Source organism: Pteropus alecto, unplaced genomic scaffold, assembly GCF_000325575.1.
Source record: "Pteropus alecto unplaced genomic scaffold, ASM32557v1 scaffold48, whole genome shotgun sequence".
In the NCBI taxonomy this organism is placed as follows: domain Eukaryota; kingdom Metazoa; phylum Chordata; class Mammalia; order Chiroptera; family Pteropodidae; genus Pteropus; species Pteropus alecto.
Window position 1 is genome coordinate 2,533,806 of NW_006442110.1, and position 22,705 is coordinate 2,556,510.

At 46.2% G+C, this 22,705-nt stretch overlaps 2 protein-coding genes, 1 long non-coding RNA gene, 1 other non-coding gene and 1 pseudogene across 15 annotated transcripts in view; 3 read left to right on the forward strand and 2 right to left on the reverse strand.

The window, feature by feature from the left end:
- EZH2 (enhancer of zeste 2 polycomb repressive complex 2 subunit) overlaps positions 1-14,652 on the forward strand; it is a 58,845-nt gene extending 44,193 nt beyond the window's left edge. For 9 of the 12 annotated variants that reach the window (XM_025038986.1, XM_025038985.1, XM_025038987.1 and 6 more), the window contains 12 exons: positions 4,436-4,527; positions 6,101-6,341; positions 6,943-7,112; positions 7,516-7,610; positions 8,671-8,711; positions 9,121-9,246; positions 9,761-9,939; positions 11,590-11,685; positions 12,285-12,366; positions 12,961-13,041; positions 13,207-13,291; positions 14,324-14,652. In XM_025038986.1, the coding sequence (XP_024894754.1) occupies positions 4,436-4,527; positions 6,101-6,341; positions 6,943-7,112; positions 7,516-7,610; positions 8,671-8,711; positions 9,121-9,246; positions 9,761-9,939; positions 11,590-11,685; positions 12,285-12,366; positions 12,961-13,041; positions 13,207-13,291; positions 14,324-14,384 (1,349 nt within the window). In that variant the 3' untranslated portion in view covers positions 14,385-14,652. The remainder of the gene's footprint in view (positions 1-4,435; positions 4,528-6,100; positions 6,342-6,942; positions 7,113-7,515; positions 7,611-8,670; positions 8,712-9,120; positions 9,247-9,760; positions 9,940-11,589; positions 11,686-12,284; positions 12,367-12,960; positions 13,042-13,206; positions 13,292-14,323) is intronic. The other 3 variants (XM_025038988.1, XM_025038989.1, XM_015596179.2) reach the window with 1 other exon arrangement.
- Positions 5,610-5,728, forward strand: LOC112469968. The gene has a single exon (XR_003042794.1). It is a non-coding gene; the product is annotated as a 5S ribosomal RNA (ribosomal RNA).
- On the reverse strand, positions 12,373-14,421 carry LOC112469940. Its single transcript, XR_003042774.1, has 3 exons — positions 14,284-14,421; positions 13,473-13,560; positions 12,373-12,687 (listed from the first exon to the last, which is right to left on the reverse strand). It is a non-coding gene; the product is annotated as an uncharacterized LOC112469940 (long non-coding RNA).
- A 3,909-nt stretch (positions 14,653-18,561) lies between the features above and the next one.
- CUL1 (cullin 1) overlaps positions 18,562-22,705 on the reverse strand; it is an 81,821-nt gene continuing 77,677 nt past the window's right edge. Inside the window, exons 18-22 of the mRNA XM_015596181.2 lie at positions 21,696-21,743; positions 21,535-21,617; positions 20,714-20,819; positions 20,098-20,211; positions 18,562-19,103 (exon numbers count right to left, since the gene is read on the reverse strand). Of these exons, the coding sequence (XP_015451667.1) occupies positions 19,023-19,103; positions 20,098-20,211; positions 20,714-20,819; positions 21,535-21,617; positions 21,696-21,743 (432 nt within the window). The 3' untranslated portion in view covers positions 18,562-19,022. The remainder of the gene's footprint in view (positions 19,104-20,097; positions 20,212-20,713; positions 20,820-21,534; positions 21,618-21,695; positions 21,744-22,705) is intronic.
- Positions 21,135-21,253, forward strand: LOC112469961 (annotated as a pseudogene).

Genomic DNA, 22,705 nt, shown 5'->3' on the forward strand with positions numbered 1-22,705 from the left:
TGGTCTTTTTCAAATCCTAAAGTTCTTTATATAGTCAGGAAATTAATTTTTTTAAGACAAGTTGCAGTTTTTTTCCAGTTTGTTGTTTGGTAAAAATTCCATAAGTAAAGTTTTTTTAAAAAATTAAGTGTAGTTGAATTTATCAGTCGACCTTCCCTACTCCAAGATTATAAAGGGTTCTGTCTTTTTTCCTAGTACGTGTTAGGCTTCATTTTTTAACATCTAACTCTTTGATCCATTTGGAATTTATTCTGATAGAATTTTGGATCCAGCCCCCTCCCTGTCTACTTGTTTCCAGACCATTGTCGCAAAGTCCCTCCCTCACCACCAGGCCAGGTGTGCTCGGCTGTTCTGGTGTGTGTTTTATTCCTTTGTCTGAGTGGCTTTTTTTTTTTTCCAGAGATCTTTTAGCTCTTGTCTTTTATATAAATTTTAGAATCAGTTTGTCTAATTAAAAAAAGGTCTCGTGGCATGTTTATTAGAATCCTATTAAATTTATAAATTTCATAAAGAGAAACTGACATTCAAAAACAAGGGTGACGTCTAATGAACCAGGATCAAGTCTCCTTTCGTGCCCTTTAATAACCTGATTTTCTTCATGCAGCTCTTGCACATTCTTTGGTCAGATGGTTTCCAGGTGCCACACGTGTACCTATCAGCGGGCTTTTTTCCTTTATATCCTGTATATTTTATATACTGCTACTTTACTGAATTGTCTTTGTTAGTAATGGTTTCTCAGTAGATTCTTTTGAGTTTTCCAGCTGTGTGTAACTAAACTATTTGCAGTCATTGGCATTTTTGCCTTCTAACTTTCTTTTGCCCCTAACCGTTGGCTTGTATTTGTAGTACAGTGTTAAATAATAATGGTGTAGTAGATAAATTTTCTGTCACTTCTGAATGTTTTGGAAAATTAACCATATCACCCAGCTTTTGAAATTTGTATAAAGTTGATCTATGTGTTCTGATTCTTTTATTTCAGTGATTATTCTTTTCCTGTTTATGTATTTCATTCTCCCTTTTTTCCTATGGTTTATATATTTTATTTTCTAAATCTCTTGTGTATTTTTCCCTCAGAACAGCTACTGTATTAGTGTTACTGTTTTTCTGTTTGAGTCTGATGTTTGCTTTCATTCTTTGTTTTTTTTTGGATATATATTTAACACAATGAATTATCTAGAGTACTTTTTCGACTTTTTGATATTTTCTATTTTATTTTCTCTTTAACTCATTGATTAAGGGAGAATTTTTTTTAATTCAGGTAAAAGTGCCTTTTTGGAGGTCAACTAATTTTACTCTTTTGTGCTGGCAGCCTCTTAGATCTTAGGCCCTACTAGTGAGTTAGGTGTCGGGGCATTTATCATTTCTGAGGAAGAGGCTTCGATTGCAGGGGGACTGGCAGTTGACCTGGGCCAGAAGAGCTCGATGTCTGACCCTGGGGCCTTTTCTGATAAGGGGTCTTGAAGGCGTCAGTGAACCTGGAAGGATAAATGGCTTTGGTCAAGGAACTAATTAATCTTACTTCATATTCCAAATAACTTTTAGGCCACAATTCATTTCGTAAATTGGAAACTGATTGAATTTCTTTATAAAAGCTTCTGCCTGAAACAGGGTGTCGGGTCCGTCTGCCTTAGGTAATACATTTCTGATAGAGAAGGAGGTGAGGAGGGCAAGAAGCATGAGTAAGCTTGGGAAACTGCAGCGGGTTGTCTTTATGTTCCTAAATAGGACCGAAGTAGAAATTTTGTTGGGATAAGTATTTTGCTATGCTTTCTATTACCTCGAATGGCCTACCGGGGAATCCATGTTAAGTATGAAACCCAGTTGTCTCAGTTCATCTTTTTTGATGTTATGTGAAAGTCTGAGTGTTCTTTTTGGAATGTATTAGTGTTGACTGGAGATTTTAACATTTTAAATGGTAAGAATTTCAAAGAAGGTATTCCGAAGTTTATAATAGGTGGCTGACGTTTTTTTAATATTTCAGATCTATAATAGTTAAAAGTTCAGACATAAAGTACTTGAGGTTTTATTTGCCATGTAACAGTGACTTAAACTCCCTAAACTTCAGTTTTCCTCATCTTTAAAATGGGAGTGAGGACCCTAATATGTGGCAGGGGTTTTGTTGAGAGTTAAATGAGAGAATTAATCCCTAAAGCTTCTCAGTGTGTGCTTCCAACATAGGAGTAGTTACTGTTAGCTGCTACTCTGCCAGCCTCTGAATATCAACATTGTTATTCTGTGAAGTACTTTTTTTTAAAGAATTTACATGATTCTAGCAACTCTAAGTGTATTCAGTAAGAATTTATTCTTAATGCCAATTCTAGTCACAGCAGACAAGATCAGTACTTTGAGCAGAAAATGTACAAATCAGACACTTTGTACTGATCTGTGATCATTTGTTACCACATGACAGGCTGAAGTATCTGAAAAGCCTGTGTTACCAGCAGTAGTGGCAGACTGGCTGGAGATGCCGGGCCATTCCTGCCCTCCCCATCGCCAGAGTGCCGGATGAGGGCTGGTCCCGCCGCAGCCAAGTGGCCACACGACTTAGCACCTTTATTCCTGTTTCCTGATCTGTAAAATCCCCCTGGAAATAAGTGATTGCTAACATTTCTTCCACCTCTAGTCCTTGGATTCCCCAGTTGTGTTTGAGGCATCAGTTATTTGGTGAAACATTATTACAAGATTCTGAGGGACTATGCAGTATGTTTTAGCTTAGTGTTGAATTAATTGCATGTTTTTTCTTTTTACCTTTGCTTGAAAACCTTTAGATTTTTTCCATCAACATTTTATAGGTTGCTTTTGGCATTTAAAAAAAGCCCTCAATACCCGTTTCTCCTTTTTGTAAAATTTAACAGTATTTTGCCTTAATTTTCCTTCCAAATAATTTTCCTGATCAGGGAATTTTATATAATCTTGTTCCTATATTATATTGTTTGAAATATATTTTATTAACTTCAAACATTAGTATTTTAAGATGCCAATTTGAAGAGTATGTTCAGTATTCTAGAAATCTAGTCAGACATTTCTGGAATAGGGAATTCTTTATACACTCGTTTTTAGAAAGAATAGCAAACCAATTCTATCCTCTGCTGAAGAAAATCTAGTCATAAGAATAGTTCTCTTTAGTTGAATGCAGTGTGAAATTGAGAGGTACTTTTTGTTTTCTTAAAGTATCTTTGATGATAAATGTGCTAATTGTTCCTTTATAGCCTGAACTTGTTCTTGTCTTGGAGACTGTACCGTCGTTTACTGTTAATTTGTTCTGACTCGGGACCAGCAGAGGCTGCCGTCCTTATGTGAGCGTGTGTATGTGTGTCTACAGATACGTGTGCCTTTGTATCTTCACTGAATCAGGGCAAGAATATCAGTCTATAAGTATAGCTGTGCTAGAGGAGACATCTGAACTAAAAACAAATTTTACCAAAAATACGCTGCTCAGTATGTGTGCTCACTCTGGCTAATGGCAATCTAATTTTTTGGATTGATGTAATTCCTTGCTGCCTATGTGCCGTGACCTGTAGGCTCAGTCTTTGTATTTTAGGGGTCCGTGCCTGTTCAGAATGTCATCCAGTGCTAAGCTGGTCACATGGTATCAGGCCATTGTTCTGGAACACCTGACTCATACGCTTCCAACAGAATTTGAGTCTCGAATCTAGACTTTAAAAACATCTTTTTCCCTCATCCCCTTCCCTCATCAGTCTGTCTTTATTTCCCATTTAAATTGTATGAATAGAAAAGTAGGCTTTACAAATATTTTTAAATGACTTGTTTCATGAGTCACGTGTTTTTATGAATCTTGTCCGGCTCCAAACGGGGCGTTTCTGGTACCTGATCCGCACGCTGAGCAGGTGCGCACGGGTCGCCTGAGGCAGCCCTTGGCCCTCACACTTTGTTAGTGTACAGTGGACAGAAATGTGAATCTGTTCACTACATTATTTTGGAATTTTAAGTTTCAAACATTTTATCTTTCTAGACCTGTTTTATCTGACCATTGTCTATTTTCCTGTGGAAGGGTGCTGAATTTTGGTATTAAGAGGCTGTCTTCTTTTACATTTAAAAACTAGTTTTTCACAGGTGATATTCCATTCTTCTTCCCATTTGATAAGCCGATTGCTGACCTTTCTTTAGAAATCAAGATATGTAGATGTCAGAATTCTTTTAGTAAAAACAGAAAATAAGATTTCATTGTAGAGGATATATCAGTTGTTTCTATGGAGATTAAAGATTCAAATAAACGTTTATCATCAGAGTTTAGAGTTGGTGTGTAGCAGTTACACTTGCAAGGAGGAAAGTAATCACTCCAGAATGTTGTTTGCTCCCGGTTAGGGGTTGGTCAGGAGTGGAGAGCCGAGGAAAGTTCTGTGATGTACTAATGGACTTTTTCCACTGAAACTGGGGGAGTGAAAGAGTAAATATTCTGCCTTTATTTATGCAGCTTTCCATGCAACACCCAACACTTACAAGCGGAAGAACACGGAGACCGCTCTGGACAACAAGCCCTGTGGACCGCAGTGTTACCAGCACCTGGTAAGCGTGGCCGCCCTAAGGTCCGGTGGGCACTCGAGTCTTAATCCTGACCTTGGTGAGGTGTCTCAAGTCAGCGTAATGTTGTCGTTCCCGTACTTTTACTGGCCACAGAGTAGACAGAGGTTCTTACCCCTGTCATTTCTTCCGTAGTCACACACTGCACACGCTAGTCCTTCATTGATCTTGTATGATTCGTTGTTTATCTGTGTTAATCTCAGCAGCGTTTCAGGGTCTTTAGGATCCAGCACTGCTACACCTTCCAGAGTCTAGGTGAGTGCGGGGCAGTCGGCCCACTGACCCGGACGCGGTGCTCACCCGCACAGCCCGGTGCCGTTGCAGGCCCGTAGCTGTTCCGAGTTAGACCCACTGTAGTTCGAGCTGTGTTAGAGGCCCCACAGGTTTTTGCTTTTTAATGATGGAGAAAAGGTAAAGGTTTAGGAAAATAGGAGGTAGAAAAGTTGTTTTTTTACGGGTACTATCTTATTTTTACCATTTCCCCTCTTTGAACCAAGCCACTCCTACCTAGGAACTAAGTGGGTATATATTGCCTGTTGGATTTTGGACAGAAGATTCATTGAATGGCACCTGCAGAAGGTATCCTATTTTTAAGCAATTTGGTTTTTGTAGAATAAAGTATAAAACTGTTGGCTGCTCTCAAACTTCTCCCTTCTATTGCCACTAAAAAATGGAATTCTTGACCACTATTTTATACTATTCTTTACAAGGCAGATTTTTATTCGGCTCATCTCAAATGTTTCTCTGGTCTCTGTAATCCATGCTTTTACCATTGTTTTATACTTTCTGAGGCTGACTGTTGCATTTTGGCACTTTGGAATACCGAATGTGACCCTCACAGCCTTGTTCCTCGGGCTCATTTTGTGTCCCTCACGGGGGGAAAACTGGATGTTTTAACGGGCAGGAAGTGACAAAGTCAAGCATGTTTACATGTTTTGTAGTCTTGTGTACTACAAATAAAGTGGTCATAATCTTAAGAATCCCTGAAATAGGAAAGCCTGACTCTAGCTGCACATTAGGTTTATGATTCTTCTCATAAAAATTCACTTGTAAAGAGACTGTATGTTGTCTACGGCCACGCCACCCTGAACAAGCCCGACCCCGTCTGATCTCGGAAGCTAAGCAGGGTCGGGCCTGGTTAGTACTTGGATGGGAGACCACCTAGGAAGACCGGGTGCTGTAGGCGTAAAAAGTTAAAAATAAGGGATTGTAAGCTGACAAGGTCTTGCAATCTGTGAGGTCAACCAAGGGTTGCCTCGCCTAAAAAAAAATTAAAAGTATATTTTATATTTTGGCTTATTATATAATCAGTTAATATATTCAGCCTGATCTCATACCACTAGTGATATCAGAAGCCATGTTTGTCTTTTTGAAATTTCTAAACTATGAAAAGCAGATAGAAAACAAGTGTATTTAGAGATGCAAATAATTACTTGTGAAAGATGGATACTGTGATAATTTCATGACTAACGTGCATTATGCAGTCCTTTTTCCCCCTGCCTGCCCGCGTCATAGAACTTTACCTTGCATCTTTACGTCTGCATCTTTCACTCTGTAGGAGGGGGCGAAGGAGTTCGCTGCTGCCCTCACCGCCGAACGCATCAAGACGCCACCAAAGCGCCCGGGGGGCCGCCGAAGGGGGAGGCTGCCCAACAACAGCAGCAGGCCCAGCACCCCCACCATCAACGTGCTGGAGGCCAAGGACACGGACAGTGACCGGGAGGCGGGGACCGAGACTGGTGGTGAGAACAACGATAAAGAAGAGGAGGAGAAAAAAGACGAAACCTCCAGCTCCTCTGGTGAGACGATCAACTCCCCAGGCTTCACTGTCGCTTTGAAAAGCTGCGCCGTGTGGGTTAAGAGTGTGTGATGGAGTGGACGGTTCTCTTGGTCAGTTTTCAGTCTCATAAGAAATCCAAGAGCCAAGACCCCTTGGGGACAGATGCGTGGCTGAGTGCTTGCTGCTGTCCTGCCCCAGTGCCGACCTGGCCTGTGACGTTTGCTGTCTGGGTTGTCGGGGGTTGACAGTTCCTCTCCACTCGCTGTGCTGTTCCTCCATCTTTCTCAGATGGCATGATGAACTTCTGATCGTTCAGTGTGGGGTCCTTGATGTCAGTGGGTGGTCCGGGGCAGAAGAGAGGACCAGAACCACCAGGCAGTGTTCCCGACTGGGTCTGAGCTGTCATTTTAGCCCCGTGACGACCACGGTTGGGCAGTCCAACCCCACGGCCTCCGTCGCAGAGGCGTTACAGGGAGCCCAGCCTCCTGCCGGGTTCCGGGAAGAGCTCCCTGGTACTGTCTGGAGCCTTGGTTCATCGTCGGGCGGTTCACTTCCTGAGATCTTCATATCATCTTGTCCAGCTGTCGTCCCCTGACTGGTGCTTCCCTTTGGTTTTGTAGAAGCCAACTCTCGCTGTCAGACACCAATAAAGATGAAGCCAAACAGCGAGCCCCCCGAGAACGTGGAGTGGAGCGGGGCCGAGGCCTCCATGTTCCGTGTCCTCATCGGCACCTACTACGACAACTTCTGTGCCATTGCCAGATTAATTGGGACCAAAACGTGCAGACAGGTGAGCACATGTGATAAGACTTGTTAAAGAGTTTCAGATAGAACACACGTAGTCATCGTCCAACTGGGAGAAACAGCCTTGGTTATCACTGAGCTCCTGTTCATCTTCTGAGAGGGAGTAAATTATTTTCTGAGAGGGACCGAAAGAAAATCACCCTTCTGGCTTCAGATGCCAGTGGATTTAAAAAGCCAGTAAAGATTCAGACTTAGCCGAGACCCGATCAGTTGTAACCACAGCTGCTCGCCCTGTGTGAGGTCGGCGCAGCGCGCGCTTCGCTCTCTTCCGTGTCCCTAGCACGTTCGCAGCATCACAGAAGAGACAGGCGTCTCTGGTATGAATCAGCGTAAGACTAGTTTGCTTAACCGGACGGCCCTCATGGTTCTGTGACTGTGCCCCTTGCCAGGTGTATGAGTTTCGGGTCAAAGAATCCAGCATCATAGCTCCGGCTCCCGCTGAGGACGTCGATACCCCTCCGAGGAAGAAGAAGAGGAAACACCGGTAAGTCTGTCCTGCAGCCACTCGGCGACGCCACCTGGGTGCTGTGGGCCGGGCGCTTCTCTGCTTTGATAAAGACACTTGGACCGACTTAAAAAATAGACCTGTAGAGTCTTGTTTCTACTGAAAATTGCTGGTATTCTTCTGTAAGAATACAACAGCTTTCAGTAGATTTGGTGTCATTAAAATTCTAGTTACTGTGCTGTGCTTGGTTAAGAAAGATAGTAGCTTCTGCAGTAAAGGCTGCACGGACAGTCACTTAGCATGTGCTGTAGGGTGTTTTCCTGAATCATGGAAGGCTGATCAGGGCACTGAGCACTGAGCCGGGTGTTATTCTGGGAGGCGGAATTTGCTAGGTGTGTGGCCTCACATCCAGATATTCTTGGTAGACTGAGGCTGTGCGAACACTGCCCCTCACAAAGGCTTGTGATGAGTGATGAGGGGTGGTGACCACACAGGCTGACTGGACTTGTGTGGAGCCAGGTCGTGGCTGGACCATCAGCTGTAATGCCCCTCCCCCCAGGGAGTTTAGGGAAAGGGGAGCATTTAACTTGTGCTTCAGGACTTGTCTACACACTCATGTTACCTTTATTTAATAAATGTAGGGTCCACTTAATTTAGAACTGAAACAACTTGTTTTTTTCCCACAGAATTTAGGTTTTAGTAGATACTTCATACACACTCATGTTACCTTTATTTAATAAATGTCGGGTCCACTTAATTTAGAACTGAAACAACTTGGTTTTTCCCACAGAATTTAGGTTTTAGTAGATACTTCTGAAATTTTTGGTTGAATGATTAAAGATGCCTGAAATTAGACACAGTATTAGGATGAATAGGCAGACACCCCTGCCGCATGAAGGCCACCCTCTGGGCACACAGCAGGGCCAGCCATCATGGAGAGGCTCGCAGTGACAGCGCTGCTCACTGACGGCACAGAAGCAGGCAGTGAGGGACTCCTTCACTCCTTCTGTAGTTCCTGGGTTTAAGGCACTGACTGGCCCATTTAAGTCGCCGCTGTGGGACTTCCGGAGAAGACTATGTTACTTTCTGTGTTTTGCAGGTTGTGGGCTGCACACTGCAGAAAGATACAGCTGAAAAAAGGTTAGCACCTTTCTATTTAACTTCATTATTCACTTAAACTGTCTACTTGTCATTAGTTTTAGAATAGTAACTGGATTAGAGTTTAGGATATTCTGATACAATTGACTTCTGTACATTGAACCAACTTAAATGGCAGTTGTCAATGTTACTGCCAGTCAGCTGTCTGTACAGTGAAGGCTGGTTGGATGGAGTGAATCGGCCGGCGGGTTAGAGGAGCAGTATTCTGGGATCAGACTGAGATGGGGGTGACAGGGCTCCAAGGCCACTTGGGGATGTAGATGGGAGAGCGTGAGAAATCGCACGTAAGGGAGACCTGAGCTCCCAAGGTCACGGGGGAGGGTGTGTTCTTGTTCGTGGGTACGGTCACCTCCCACTCTGGATTGACCTGCACGCTGTTATCTTGATGCAGACGGCTCCTCTAACCACGTTTACAACTACCAACCCTGTGACCATCCACGGCAGCCTTGTGACAGTTCGTGCCCTTGTGTGATAGCACAAAATTTTTGTGAAAAGTTTTGTCAATGTAGTTCAGAGTGTAAGTATTTGCTTTGATGAAATTGCATGACAATTCAATAGGCTTTGGTCATCAATTTAAGATAGTAACTGGAATCAAAGCAAGGACGTGGCAGCTTGTGCTCGTCATTTCCTTGGTGTCCATTGACCCCGCAAGGATTTACAGAGCCCACAACCAGCCCTGTGCTTGCGTCCAGTCTGCCTCTTGGCTCACGTGTGTGACGTGGGCAGGTGAGGCAGACTGGATTAAAGGAGCCTATTGGGATAGTTTAAATTCATTCATAGTAAGAAACAGCTACTTTTTGGGCACTAGAAACTGCCAGAGTTAGGTAGGTTTAGGCTTTAGAATGAAGTAACTGTAGCATAGGGGTAGGGACTATAATTATTTAATTAATGAAAATGCACATGGAGCTTGGATACCAAGGCAGCATCGTTGCTGGGTGGGTCTCATGAGTTAACCTGGGGCTTAGCACGGGACTTACGTGCACGGTTATGCAAGTTTTTCACATATGGTGATGGAGAGCATCTCTCTCAAGGTCAAAACCGCTTTCCTGGATGCCGCTGCAAAGCACAGTGCAACACCAAGCAGTGCCCGTGCTACCTGGCCGTCCGAGAGTGTGACCCTGACCTCTGTCTCACCTGTGGAGCTGCGGACCACTGGGACAGCAAGAATGTCTCGTGCAAGAACTGCAGCATCCAGCGGGGCTCCAAAAAGGTAACGCCGCCCTGCCCTGCCGTGCAGGCAGGCTCTTGAACAGCCTCAGTGGGGGTAGGACGGGGGCAGTGGGCTTCTGTCTGGGTCAGGCCTCCTGGGCGACTGCTCATGTTTTCCATAGAGCCCCTTACTCTGGAATAAGGTAAATTAGCAAATTGTAAGCAGCGGTTGTTAATGGTTTCAGATTTGGAATAAGTGGTATTTTTCTGGTAGTTCAACAGGTGATTTGAATTTATTTTTCAGTTTGATTAGTAGAAGTAGTTTATCTAGTTGTCTTAGTGCAAATAAATGGTGTTTCTATCAGAACACAGACCCATTCTTATCAAATAGCATCTAATTTTCCTTTCTATGCAGAGTAAAAGATGAAGTTTCCCACAGCAGTATTTTGCAGACTTAGTTCCTGTTTCTTTAATAATCTTGAAAACACAGCCTGGGAGTTGCATGCAGGTGATTTTTAATTGTAGCAACCAGGGAATTTATTACTGAGCAATAATAGGAAGTAACAGCATATACTGGGGAAGTTCAGTACTTTTTTTTAGGGTGGATGGGGTTGTTCAGTTAATCATTTTTATAACAATAGCTTGCTGGCATTTATTTAACTTGGTTGGCAAAGCACTGGGCTAAGTGCTTTGTGCATTAACTCACTTGCCCTCATAACCCCATGAGGGAGTGATCATTAAGCCATTTTATAAGTACGGAAGCCCAAAGTTACAGGACTTGAAAAGAGCAGGGACCCCAGGCCTCTGTTGTGACGTGACCGCTCACACTGCTGCCAGTAGGCCCCTTCTCCCAGAGATCCTGTCTCTGGCAGTGGCTTATTTATTTATTTATTTTTGGCTGTGATGTGTTCAGGTGTTTAGACAGTTTCACTCTAGGTAATGTCCAATTAGATCGCCGTGTCACAGTGATGCTGATAGTTCTCCATGACACTCCCCTTGGCCCCATATATGTCATTGTTTCTCTGACATACCACATTTGCCCGCTGTATGATCAGCTACTCAGTTTGTTCAGAAAGTGGATGATGTTATTCATGTTGGCATCTTTACCTCTGAAAACAAACTGTGTAAATACTTTTTACCAACCGGGTTTCATTTGTTTGCTGTTACTTAGCTAATTCAGTTTCTCATCAGGTGAGTACAGGCTGGATTAGAAGAGGAATGGACTGGGAGTTTAGGTGGTCAGGGAGCCTTTTTAAAGGTCACAAGGAAATTTGGGATGAAAGCCTAATAGTGAACCACGGTGAAAAGGTAGGGATTCGCTCCCAAACGTAGAGTTAAGAGTAAGAACAGGATGCTGGGCTGAGGAGATGGTGACACCACCTCTTGATAGTTTTTCGTGCTGCTGGGAGGTGCTGCAGGACACGTCGGTGACGGGGCGTCCTGGTGTCGAGTTCCTGCGGGGGCTAGTGGCGGCGCAGTGCGTGGGCAGAGCCCAGCCCCACCGTTGTGCACTGTGCTGTTCACAGAAAACCCGGGCATTGCTTCTGCAGCGTGTCGGCCCCTTGGACAGTGTGGGGGAGAGCTGACCCCTCGATTCAGGGTACTCAGCAGCTTTCCTGCTGCCTATTGACTGACACTGAGTCATCCCCTAATTTATCAGCAGTCCACCTTTGCTCTCCTCTGATATATATGATTGTACTTTATTCTCTAGCATTTACTGCTGGCGCCATCTGATGTGGCAGGCTGGGGGATTTTCATCAAAGATCCCGTACAGAAGAATGAATTCATCTCGGAATACTGTGGAGAGGTAAGGCAAGAGCGGCCCAGTTCTGGGCGGCATAATGATGTATGCTAACCACAGGTGTTCACAGGGTACTTAGCGTATGTAATAACTTTTGTTTTGGATTATCATGGGGTTTGATTAGAAATTCATATTAATGAATTAATATGAAATGCCTTTTCAGCTTGGACTTATGCTTAGTAATTGGACTACTTTAGCCCTGGTCACATTTAGTGCTTATCATCTGGGGATAAGGGGGACACAAGAACTATGGTATAGGAGTCTGTCCTACTTAATCCACAGTCTAATTGATAAGGACCTTGAAACAACAGCATCATTAATTGTGACTTTCTAGTTGCAGAGTTAGGTAAGAGCCATTAGTTTCAGCTTGGGGTCAGCCTAGCTGGTTGGTAGTTTTCATTCCGTAAAAGGGACTTGTTAAACACCTGCTCCAAGCATAACTCCTTTGAATTGAAGTGTTTCAGATATCACTGTTGACAAGTCAGTATGCAGACCAAGTAGAAAAGAGAAACTGGCCAGTTGAGTATCCTCAGGAAGGTAGGAATTCTCTTGATGAGCTTGTGTGTCACCAAATCCAACACTATCTTCTGTGTATTTCTTCCCAGATTATTTCTCAAGATGAAGCAGACAGAAGAGGGAAAGTGTATGACAAGTACATGTGCAGCTTTCTCTTCAACTTGAATAATGGTATGTTTGAGTTCAAGGGCATTTAGTTCCAAGGTGGCATTGGGGAGCCCCTCCACTGGTGCTCTCCTGTTGCGTCCCTGAGGACTTGGGTATCGTGTCACTTTGACTTACTTCCTCTAGTTAGTCCCTGTCACCTGGGAAGGCATGGAGCACTTGAAGCATCTCCAAAATGTCCCTGGGTGTTCTCACAGGACTGTGGGACTAAAGGAGCTGCTTGTGCAGATGAGGGTGGTAGGCAAAGCACGTGGGCTGGTCCACGTCACTGGAGGGTTGCGATGCAAATGGCAGTGTGCTTAGAAGCAAAGGTATTCAGAGTGACTGCTGAAACACAAGAGGGTAGGTTTTTTAATGAACATGTCCCATAAAACAACATAATGGAAGAAATTATTATAAATATGAAAAATGCTTATTCTGGGTAGATTCCATTTTTTATAGTGCTTTGCCCTGTACTACGTGTAGTTGATAGGAGAAACTATCTTGAATTAGCAGTTAGTTCATTTCGAATCACGCTGAATGACACTTGCTTTTGGAGATAAACCCTGAAGAGCTGTAACTGAGTGTGTTCACTGCGTTGTGCTTGTTTTTTCTCCTTAGATTTTGTGGTGGACGCAACCCGCAAGGGTAACAAAATTCGTTTTGCAAATCATTCAGTCAATCCTAACTGCTATGCAAAAGGTAGGTGCCTCTGGGTCAGAGTTCCCAGTGTGACGACAGGCTCCTCCTCTCAGTGCAGTGACAGCGCCTTGCACAGCTATGAGACAGACTGACGGGAACCAGTCCCTTCCCCTCCTGGGGCCTGTGGTCACAGCCTCACTGACACCAGTGTGCATCTCTTTCCAGTTATGATGGTCAACGGCGATCACAGGATAGGCATCTTTGCGAAGAGAGCCATCCAGACTGGTGAAGAGCTGTTTTTTGATTACAGGTTGGTAATGGGACGTTTTTGGTGGGATCTGAGGGCCACTTCTTCCCGGACACTGAGTGAGGCTTTCAGCTCTTTGTTGGGTCTTCCGCCATGGATGGGGAGTTAGGGCCTACTTTCTTAATATTGAAGTTTGTTATAGAAGCAGTACTTATTTTAAAAATATAAAAAGAATGTAAAATACCTCTTTTTTTTTAATCCTGCTCATAAGAGCCGTGTGTGACCCCTGCACCTTCTAACAACATGCATGTGGCTGCCACCTCTGCCGTATGCTGTTAAAGAGAATGACGTTATAAACAAAACATCCTAAGTGTGAGAGGATTTATACATCTGTCATTAAATAGATGTTGGTCACTATCCCACCTGGTCACCCTCTGGGTCCTTTCTGTAAAGCCATAGGGCCACTGGATCTGTTTATAGGGTTAGGCACCAGGTTGGCAGTTTACACTGTCAGGCTCTGTGGGATAAACTGACAAGTTTAACATTTAAATGTTATCAAATGACTGTCTAGTTAAACATCTTGTGGCTGAGCATGTTTCAGAAGCTGTTTTTAACTAGACAGTCATTTATTTGAGTTGCTGTAAACTAGAGCCCACGTGCTGCTAGTTTCAATGGCAGACTGCAGCATTGCTGAAGGTGCGAGCTAAACAAAATTTGACAGGGCCCATGTGCACACACAGCTTTGGTGGGAGGCCACCACAGCGAAGTCCCTTGAAACAGCCCTTCCTCCCCTCAACTGAACAAAGTAGAGCTGGGTCTACCGGGGTAGAAGGCAGTGCAGCCTGGGCCTCCTGGCCCCCTACCCAGCATCCGGCCCAAAGAACATGGCGTGGACCTGGCCTTTTTGGGCACTTGCTGGGGAATGTGTCCAGGTTTGTTCAGTTCAAAGCCTGGCCACGTTCTTGGGAATTTCACCGGTGACGATGGCTGCGCCTGTGCCCTCCGTAGACATTTTAGCACCCTCTGAAGTGAGCATGCGGTTGGGCTGGCCTCACCTTGGGGGCTCGCGGTCACTCCTCTTTCCTGCCCTTCCAGATACAGCCAGGCTGATGCCCTGAAGTACGTGGGCATCGAGCGAGAGATGGAAATCCCTTGACGTCGGCTACCTCCTTCCCCCCCGGAACGCTGCCTTAGCTTCAGAAACCTCGAGTACTGTGGGCAATTTAGGAAAACAAACAAAAAAAAATGCAGTTTGAAATTCTGAATTTGCAAAGTACTGTAAGAATAATTTATAGTAATGAGTTAAAAAATCAACTTTTTATTGCCTTCTCACCAGCTGCAAAAGTGTTTTGTACCATTGGATTTTTGCAATAATGCAGTATGGTACATTTTTCAACTTTGAATAAAGAATACTTGAACTTGTCCTTGCTGTTGAGTCATCTATATAGAGGCAAGCAGACTCATTTTAAACAATATTGTTTATTATAATAAATATGAAACATACAAAAATGAGCGTATTACTATATAATATATACATATAATTAACACTGCTTGCATCCTGAAAGCAGGGAGCATGTGTCCCAGTCAGCTGAGAGGCCTGGAGAGGTATGTACAGGCCACTTAACCTCTACAGGATGGGCCCAGGTGAGTTCTCTGAGCCCATCTCACTCTAAATTCCTGTTGTCTAGATGTAGAAGTGATATATATGCCTTTCCCACCTTCGAAAGGTGACAGCTACAACCTTCAAGTGTCAAGGAAATGGGGTGCCAGCATTCCAGCACCCCACCCAAGATACACTGGGCAACGTGATTGTGGGTCACCTTCAAAGCAGCAGTAGTTCGTTTGTGTGCAGTTGCCTTTTCTAAAGAGTTATGAACAATTTAAATAATGTGAAAATTTAAAACTTACCTTCTGTTCCCATTATGCAAACACTGCTAAGACTGGTTTCTGTTGCATCGATGCACAAGCCATAGCAATGAGAGTCCTAAAACAAAGTTAATTTGCCACTTAACTTTGGTAGCGAAAAGACCTGTCCTTAGATAAATGCCAGTCCCAGAAGGATCAGTCACCCTTATACTCTGCCACGCTTAGTTCTGACACTGCTGATGCGTTTTGTCTCTTACGACCCTAACCTCTGCCCATGAAACAGTACCTTTGCTCTCAGTTGGCTGCTGCCGAGTCACAGAGAACACCCTGGATGGCCCTCGGCACAAATGGAGCCCACACAGACCTGCTCAGGACACCCCAGGGCTTACTTACCATAGTGCCTACTGACATGGATGGGGCCCATCCCAGCCACAGCTCTTCCGCTGTTCATAGCCCCCAACCTGTCACCAGGTGCACACAGCTGGCAGGTGGGTCCTTGAGTCCAGGGAGGTTCTGCTCACTTCACACACAAGTCCACATGCAGCGTAAGGAAAAAATGACGCTTGTACTGACAGTCGTTTCGAGCACCATCTGGTGCTCTCCTGATGCACAGCAAGCTTTTTTGTTTGCTGATTGGAAACGTGGCTCTCCAGTGCCCTATTCAGTGACTTCGTGACACCGGGATTCTCAGCAGAAGAAACGACGTGCGTGTGTTCACTGCGCCACTGTACTAGGGCCGGCGAGAGGGCACAGAGCTCGACACACGAGGTACTCAAATACCCAGCTAACGAAAAGTTTGGGCAAAAGCTAAGTTTAACAGCAGTATGCCTCCTCCCCCGCGGTAACAACTATGTGGTCTGTGTGTCTTAACCTGCTTCTTCAGCTTAAGGCTGCTATTTCCCTACCAATGGGAATACGGAATCAAACAGGACGAATATGAGTCATGTTCCAAATCGTTTCCAAATGGTGTAGCTCACAGACTGACTTCTACAGGCAAATGCGAGGGCATCATGACGTAACACGCTTAGAATTCTTTTAAATTAATATTTCATGATTCACTAAAAAAAAAAATTACAACCATCTACCCAGAAATTACTGCCTAGTTCACATTGGCCCTCCAGCCTCCCCTGTACCCACGCAGTGACTCAGCCCTGAGTCTGCCTGGGCCTGCGGTGTTCAACGACTACTCCAACGCCACCCAAAGTCAACCAGGTGGTAGAGCTCACACCCATGCGCAGGTCTAAGAACCTAAGTATTCCGCCGGAAGCTGTCTGAGCACTGGGCTCCTAGTGGAGTCAACGGGAACACAGGCCTCTCCGGCCTCAGCCCTGGCTCAAACGGCTGTGGGGAGGGCTGGGCTGGTCCACCACGTGTGGACCACAACTCTGTGAAGTGGTTTAGAGAAACGCCACGCTCACCTGCATGACGACTTGTCAGCTGGGTCAGGTGCACGAGCTGGAAAGGAAGAGACAGGGACGTGAAGCAGATCGCCCAGATGGCCAGGGTCTCATCATTCCCAGGACGTCTTCCGAAGGGGACTTGCTCCAAACAAACATGGCAGCATGTTTGCGTTATCACCTGGGTGTGGGAAGAGCTTGTTTTTTCCAAAAGGAAATTTGATCAGTGTTCAGTAGCCCATCTTAAAATGCTCAGTCAATATTAATAAAATTTAAAAACACTTTAAATTCCAAGTTCCGTATGTACTGTTACTTAGGCTTGCGTTTACTGTCCCAGCTGCTTCCTCTCTGCAGAGTGGCCGGCCTGCCACCCGCCCTCTTCCCTGCTCCTCCGCAGGCCGTGGCACTGGTGAGACTCAGCTCAGAACATGGCTGCGGTCGCCAACCCCAACCTGGGCCTGAGCTTTCTGTAGGGATTGTGCCCCGAGGTTTCGGAGCACCTGGCCTTGGCCTCTGAGCAGCTTCAGAAGACAGATTTAAGCTACCCTCACGGCCCCCTTTCCACCCTGGAGAGAAGCACAGCCGGCCCTGCTCAGGCTCGGGGGCTGGGGAACAAAGACAGTTCTGAGGCGCCTACCCTCACAGCCACGAGACAGCAGTCACCTCGCCTGAGGGGAGGGGGCGGGTTCTGAATCCGAGCATGGGGGGTGACTACCTCGCTTAGCTGTCTGCCTGAAGGTCCCAGCACTCAGCCCGGGCACTCCCCACCCTGGAGGGGCCCGACACCAGCAAAGCTCACTGGGAGACGTCCCACCCCAGTGTACTGGTCCCCGAGGCAGGGAAAGGATCCGCTGTGAGGAAAAGCGAGTGGTGAGCCCAACTCCCCAGGGCGTGATGGGGGCCCTGGAGCGGGGGGAGGTCCCATGGGCAGCGCTCCAGGTTTTTGCCCAGTTTATTCACTGGGAATCACTTTTATAAAACTGTTTGAAAAAGAGAATATACTAAAAAAATGTGGAAACCATTATGTAAGTGCTTAGCCTTATTATTACTTCTTATAATCTATTTAACCTCTAACTTTTAAAACTAACCTGTTAATAACTTAGTGCCAGACTGTTCAAGAAACCGAAAGAAGTGACCTTTTGCTTGATCCTCTGGCTCCGCCGCTCCCACTCTGATGCCTGACTGGATGAGGATGTTCGAGCACCTGCACCGCTTAGGAAGCCCGTGAGGCCGACGAGGTGACGAAGTGACGAGTCAGACCGAGCCTGCCCGGGAAGGTCTCGCTACGAGTTGCCCGTTTCCTGTCCTTTGGCTGGAAGTGGCTGTGAACAAAGAACAAAGGAGGAGCTGTGGAGCTGTGCAGGCTGGAAACCAGGAGCCCCCACTGCTGAGAGCCGAGAACCCCGCCGACTTACCAGTTGACACCTGCAGACCGAGTGATTAGGGCTGCCATCTCGGGGGCGGGGCTCCTCCGTTGGGGGAAGGAAGTCGTGTCCCCCTGCTTGGATCCCAGGAGCTTTACCAGTAAAAACTGATGATGTCATCTCAGACTGTTGCTTCTTGTACCCTCATGACTGGTTAGAAGCAGAACGAAAAAGCAGCGAGGCCCCAGTGCACCCCAGGTCTCAACACTTGCTTGTGGCCTCAGGCCGGGCAGCGGACAGGTGAGCAGCGTGGTCCGGGGCTGCTGCCCGCATTCACGTCCCAGCTCCTCCACGGACCGGTGGCCGTTCCCTCCGGCTCATCTCCCCGCCTGTGGGAAGGATGCTGTTTCCCAGGCCAGGCTGCGAGAGGAGTAACCCAGGCTGTCCTTAAAAGTGGCGAATGGAATCAACATGTCACAGGACCTCAGATGCAGTATTCAAGTCACTGAAGGTCACAGAAGTGAGCATGAATGTTTGAGGAAAAAAAGATTACAAGGAAGACTTAAAATTTTAAGATCTTAGAAAAAATCTTGATTTAAAGAATGCAGCCTTTTAGCCTATAGGAAGACACTGGAATATAAATTTGCACAATTATTATCTTTTATTTACATATAGAAATTAGTAAAACTGAAAACAAAACCAAATGCAACTTGTACAGAAATCCTTTAATTTTCTTTATTTTCACACATTAAAAAATGAAACACACTATACAAATGGGTTTTCATAGCAGATTACACGTGGGTCCATTCAGACTCGCTTTCAAAGTGCTGCCAACACTGTAAGTGCTGCCTCAGGCGGCAGCTGTGAGCCCCGGAGCCAGCGTATCGATTTGAATGCAGTAGCATGCAGCCCTCGGCGTGGAGGGTTCGGTTCCCCTCTGTTCTTAAATTAGGTTAAATGGCGTCGGTGTCTATATTTACAGACTTGAAATGTATCAATCCTGAGCAGTTCTGATGTACATCTGAGACTGGCTGATGGGAGTCTTGGTCTCAGTTTTAAAAAGGGAGGTTCAAATGGCGGCAGACTGGCTGCTATGAGCTCGAGTTTTCATCCTTTCCACCGGGAACTATGTGTGGAGGGTCGCACAGTCAGACACTTCTGGAAGGGTTAAGCCAAGTAACTGTAGGTGTCCTTTTCACCATCCACTCGCTCCAAATATTCTTTCTCGATCAGAATGTCAATGCATTTCTGGGAGTTATTTTTAAAAAGGAAGAAGGAGTGGAAGGGGAAGAAAAATCTATCATCAGAAGAGACAGACCACTCTCGCCATGGACTACCCCACTGGCGACAGTGCAACGTGGAGCAAGCCCACCTCGAACAGCCCTCTGCGTGCAGTATTACCGCCCAGCACCAAGACTGCCTTCTGGCCTCTCAGTCCGGCATGGGAGCTGCTGCCTCTCAGCACCCCTAGGAATGGTCAGGGCTGAGAAGCCACGTGGGCCAGAACCTCTCTGTTCATGCTCAGTCTTACCTGAGGCCGTCACTAGGAGGGTACAGGCTCAGGGGACGCCCAGAACAAACTGGCCCCTGGGCTGGTGCTCAAGGCAGCCCCTGCGGCTATAGGCTCCCCCTCTCCCCCGCTGCCTGCGGGGGAGTCACCTGTAGGCGCTGCCTTCTGACTGGCTGTCTACCCAGGTAGCTTCACAAAGGGGAAGAGCTGCTTAGTTTCTATCTTAAACGGCCCCCGCTGGAAACGAGCCAAACAGCAGCGACCAGAGCCGAGCAGAGCAGTGGTCTCAGCATCCGCACACGTCCCCACACGGCAGTAAAGAAGAACACACGAGGGACACGCTCAGCAGACGCAGGAGTGTCAACTCTGTTTCTAGAAGGTGGGAAACTGCTGACGGTGTCGGCAGTAGGACTGGTGACCCCGCAGGAGCAAGGGTCCCGGCTGGGAGGGAGCAACGGAGGCTCTGGAATGCTGGTCGCCACCTCGCCTGGGAGCTGGGTGTCAGCTGGACAAGCGTGTTCACTGAGAGAATCGGCAAGGTGGATCCTTATGATGTGCACGTCTCCATGCAGATTTTGAAAGTTTAAAAATTAAGTCTATTTCCTCTGGTAGAAAGCTATTACATATGAATAAGCCAACTCCTTCCTTATAAAACAGTAACCACCCTACTTTTAGTCTCATCTTCTTCTCCTAAACTAACGAGCCTGACACCTGTGCCATGTGACTTTGTACCTTAATTACTGGGACCCGAGGCTTGAACCGCGAGGACAGCTGCGTGAGCACTTCTCCAAGTAACTGCTGGTGTTTCAGAACTTTCCTCATTTTCATAATTCTCACAATAGCTGCCTATGGAACCAAGTGGAGAAAAACAAGCATGTTTAAAAGAGTTGCAACAACTTAAAACTTAAGGACAACTGGTGAAAATGCCAGAAGTTCTATATTTGTGCACAGGATTATGATTTCGTAGCACGTAACAAATACACAGCAGGCGAGAGGGGCAGGGAGCCAGTTCTGTCTACCTGCGTTTCAACTCCAACAAACATTAAAATGTTTGGTCTTAGGAGCAATTTTAATAACTCGACACAATCACAAAGCATTTAAAAAATGAGAAAAACTCAGTCTTTGAAGACTCAGAAGCTATCTGACCTTCCACTAAACAGCTCTCCCCCCGCCTGTCCCAACTCCCCAATCACTTGTCTTCCTGTTGTTTCGACTCCGCCCAGAGGCCCTCATCAGCCTGGCAACCACGCACAAGTCACACCAAAAACACCAAGGGAAGCGCCATGCAGCTTAACCAGCCACCTCCTGGTGAGGGCTGCAGGCCACGCCAATGTGCACCCAGAGTCACCTGAATCAGGAGTTTGCGATCTTCCTCAATATTTTTATGTGTGGTTTCTTGTTCCTGCTTCTGTTCAGTTTTCATTGGCACATTGATGTTAACCCTTAATTTCTTACTGTCAAGAAAATCGAGGAAAGCAATCACTATTGTTTTAATCTTTGTTTTCATCTGTAAGACGTGCACTGCTCCCCCAGACAGTGGCAGGAGAGGGTGACTGCCACCAGTCTCCCCGCTGCAGCTTCCACCCTCTACCAAAAACCAAGTGGGTCCCCGGGGCTGGCCACGGCATCTGCATTACAGGAGATCCGTCCCTTCGTCCGCTCTCCCAAACTGTGTCAAGAAAAATAAAATCCAGACACAGAAGCCCAAACTTTCAGGTGAGTCATTTAAGGAGACTCATTTGCTGAATGAAGAAGAAAATCAAAGACTGGTCTACGGCCATGCCACCCTGAACAAGCCCCATCCTGTCTGATCTTGGAAGCTAAGCAGGGTCGGGCCTGGTTAGTACTTGGATGGGAGACCACCTAGGAAGACCAGGTGCTGTAAGTGTAAAAAATAAAAAAAATAAGACATCGTAAGCTGATAAGGTCCTTGCAATCTGTGGTCAACCAAGGGTTGCCTTGCCTAAAAAATAAAATCAAAAACTGAAAGAGTTAAATGGAGAAACACCTAAAATCATCAGATGAAATCGAAGGGCTGCATCACGCTCCCTCCCTGAGTCCATCCAGCCCCACGCTGAGCTTGCTACCTCCCTGTCTGCAGTGACACCAGTGCTCAAAGGTAGGGGACAAGCCCATGGTCAAGGACCATTTGACGTAGATTTTCCTTACTTTTTATAACCAAGATACAATTTTATCAAGGTGTCTGGCTTCAGTTCCACCTCATCGACGTTTGCATTTTCATCTTCCAAGACCTGCAAGAAACAGCTGTTACCACGCGACCTGAGGAAGAGGCTTTCTTCTAGCTTAACATAAAAAGTGCACGAACATACCAATAACTTCGACTTCAATAAAATCTGTAGGACTTGTGCCAAAATGTCCTGCAATTAGAGAGAAGAAGGTAACTTGAAGACAAAATACATACTGTTGAATTGTACACCTGAAACTTACTGGATTTCATTAACCAAATGTCACCATGATAAAAATAGATTTTAAAAAACACAAAATATATTTTTCCTTGCAATAAAAACCATAGGCAACTCCATAATCCATTTTCTATAGAAAAACAACAGTCTCCCAAACAGAAGAATATACTCAGAGGAAAAAGATGGTGCTTTTAGAGGTTTCCTGAATGCACCTCCTCCTAAGAGCGAAATCGACCCCTTTCGGCCGTGAGCAGCCAACGACGACAGCCGACGGTCCGGTCACACTTAACATTAGGAGCCGCGAACAGCTGTTTTCTTTAACTGAACCCGCAAGAACCCGCTCATTTCTCTAGTGCCTGGTGACGACTCCTGGACACTGATCACTGGTGTCAGCAGGATTCGGTACAAAGCGCTCACCGGCGCGAAGGGCTCAGCAGCAACTCTGCTCCCGGCCTGGCTGTGGGGACCCTAAGCACGTCGTGTGGCCCCAGGCTGTTTTTTCACCTTGAACAATGAGTGATCAGCATTTCTTGGCTCTCGTTCAGCGTCACGGCCTGGTGTCCCATGAAATAGGAGAGCCCCACCGGCCCAGCCTACAGTCACCAGACGCCTAGCATCCCCATCACAGACGGACAGAAGGGGCCCTCGTCAGAGCTGTCGGCGTGACAGGCCTCTTGTCTAGCAACCTCCCTGGAGCCCAGAGCAGGCTCAGGACACGGCTGGCTGCGTCCATGGCAGGGGCTGGAGGTCTCACTTCACGAGCCAAATCTGAGCAACGAATGGCGGCCATGGGTAAGAAGAGGGAGCAGCCCATCCCCACCAGGGTGTCAGTCTCACTCCTGAAAACCAGCTGAGAGACCGGTGTGGAGTTCTGAGTAGGAAACCACGCGCACGGCGAACCCCCCGCCCCGCCCGCC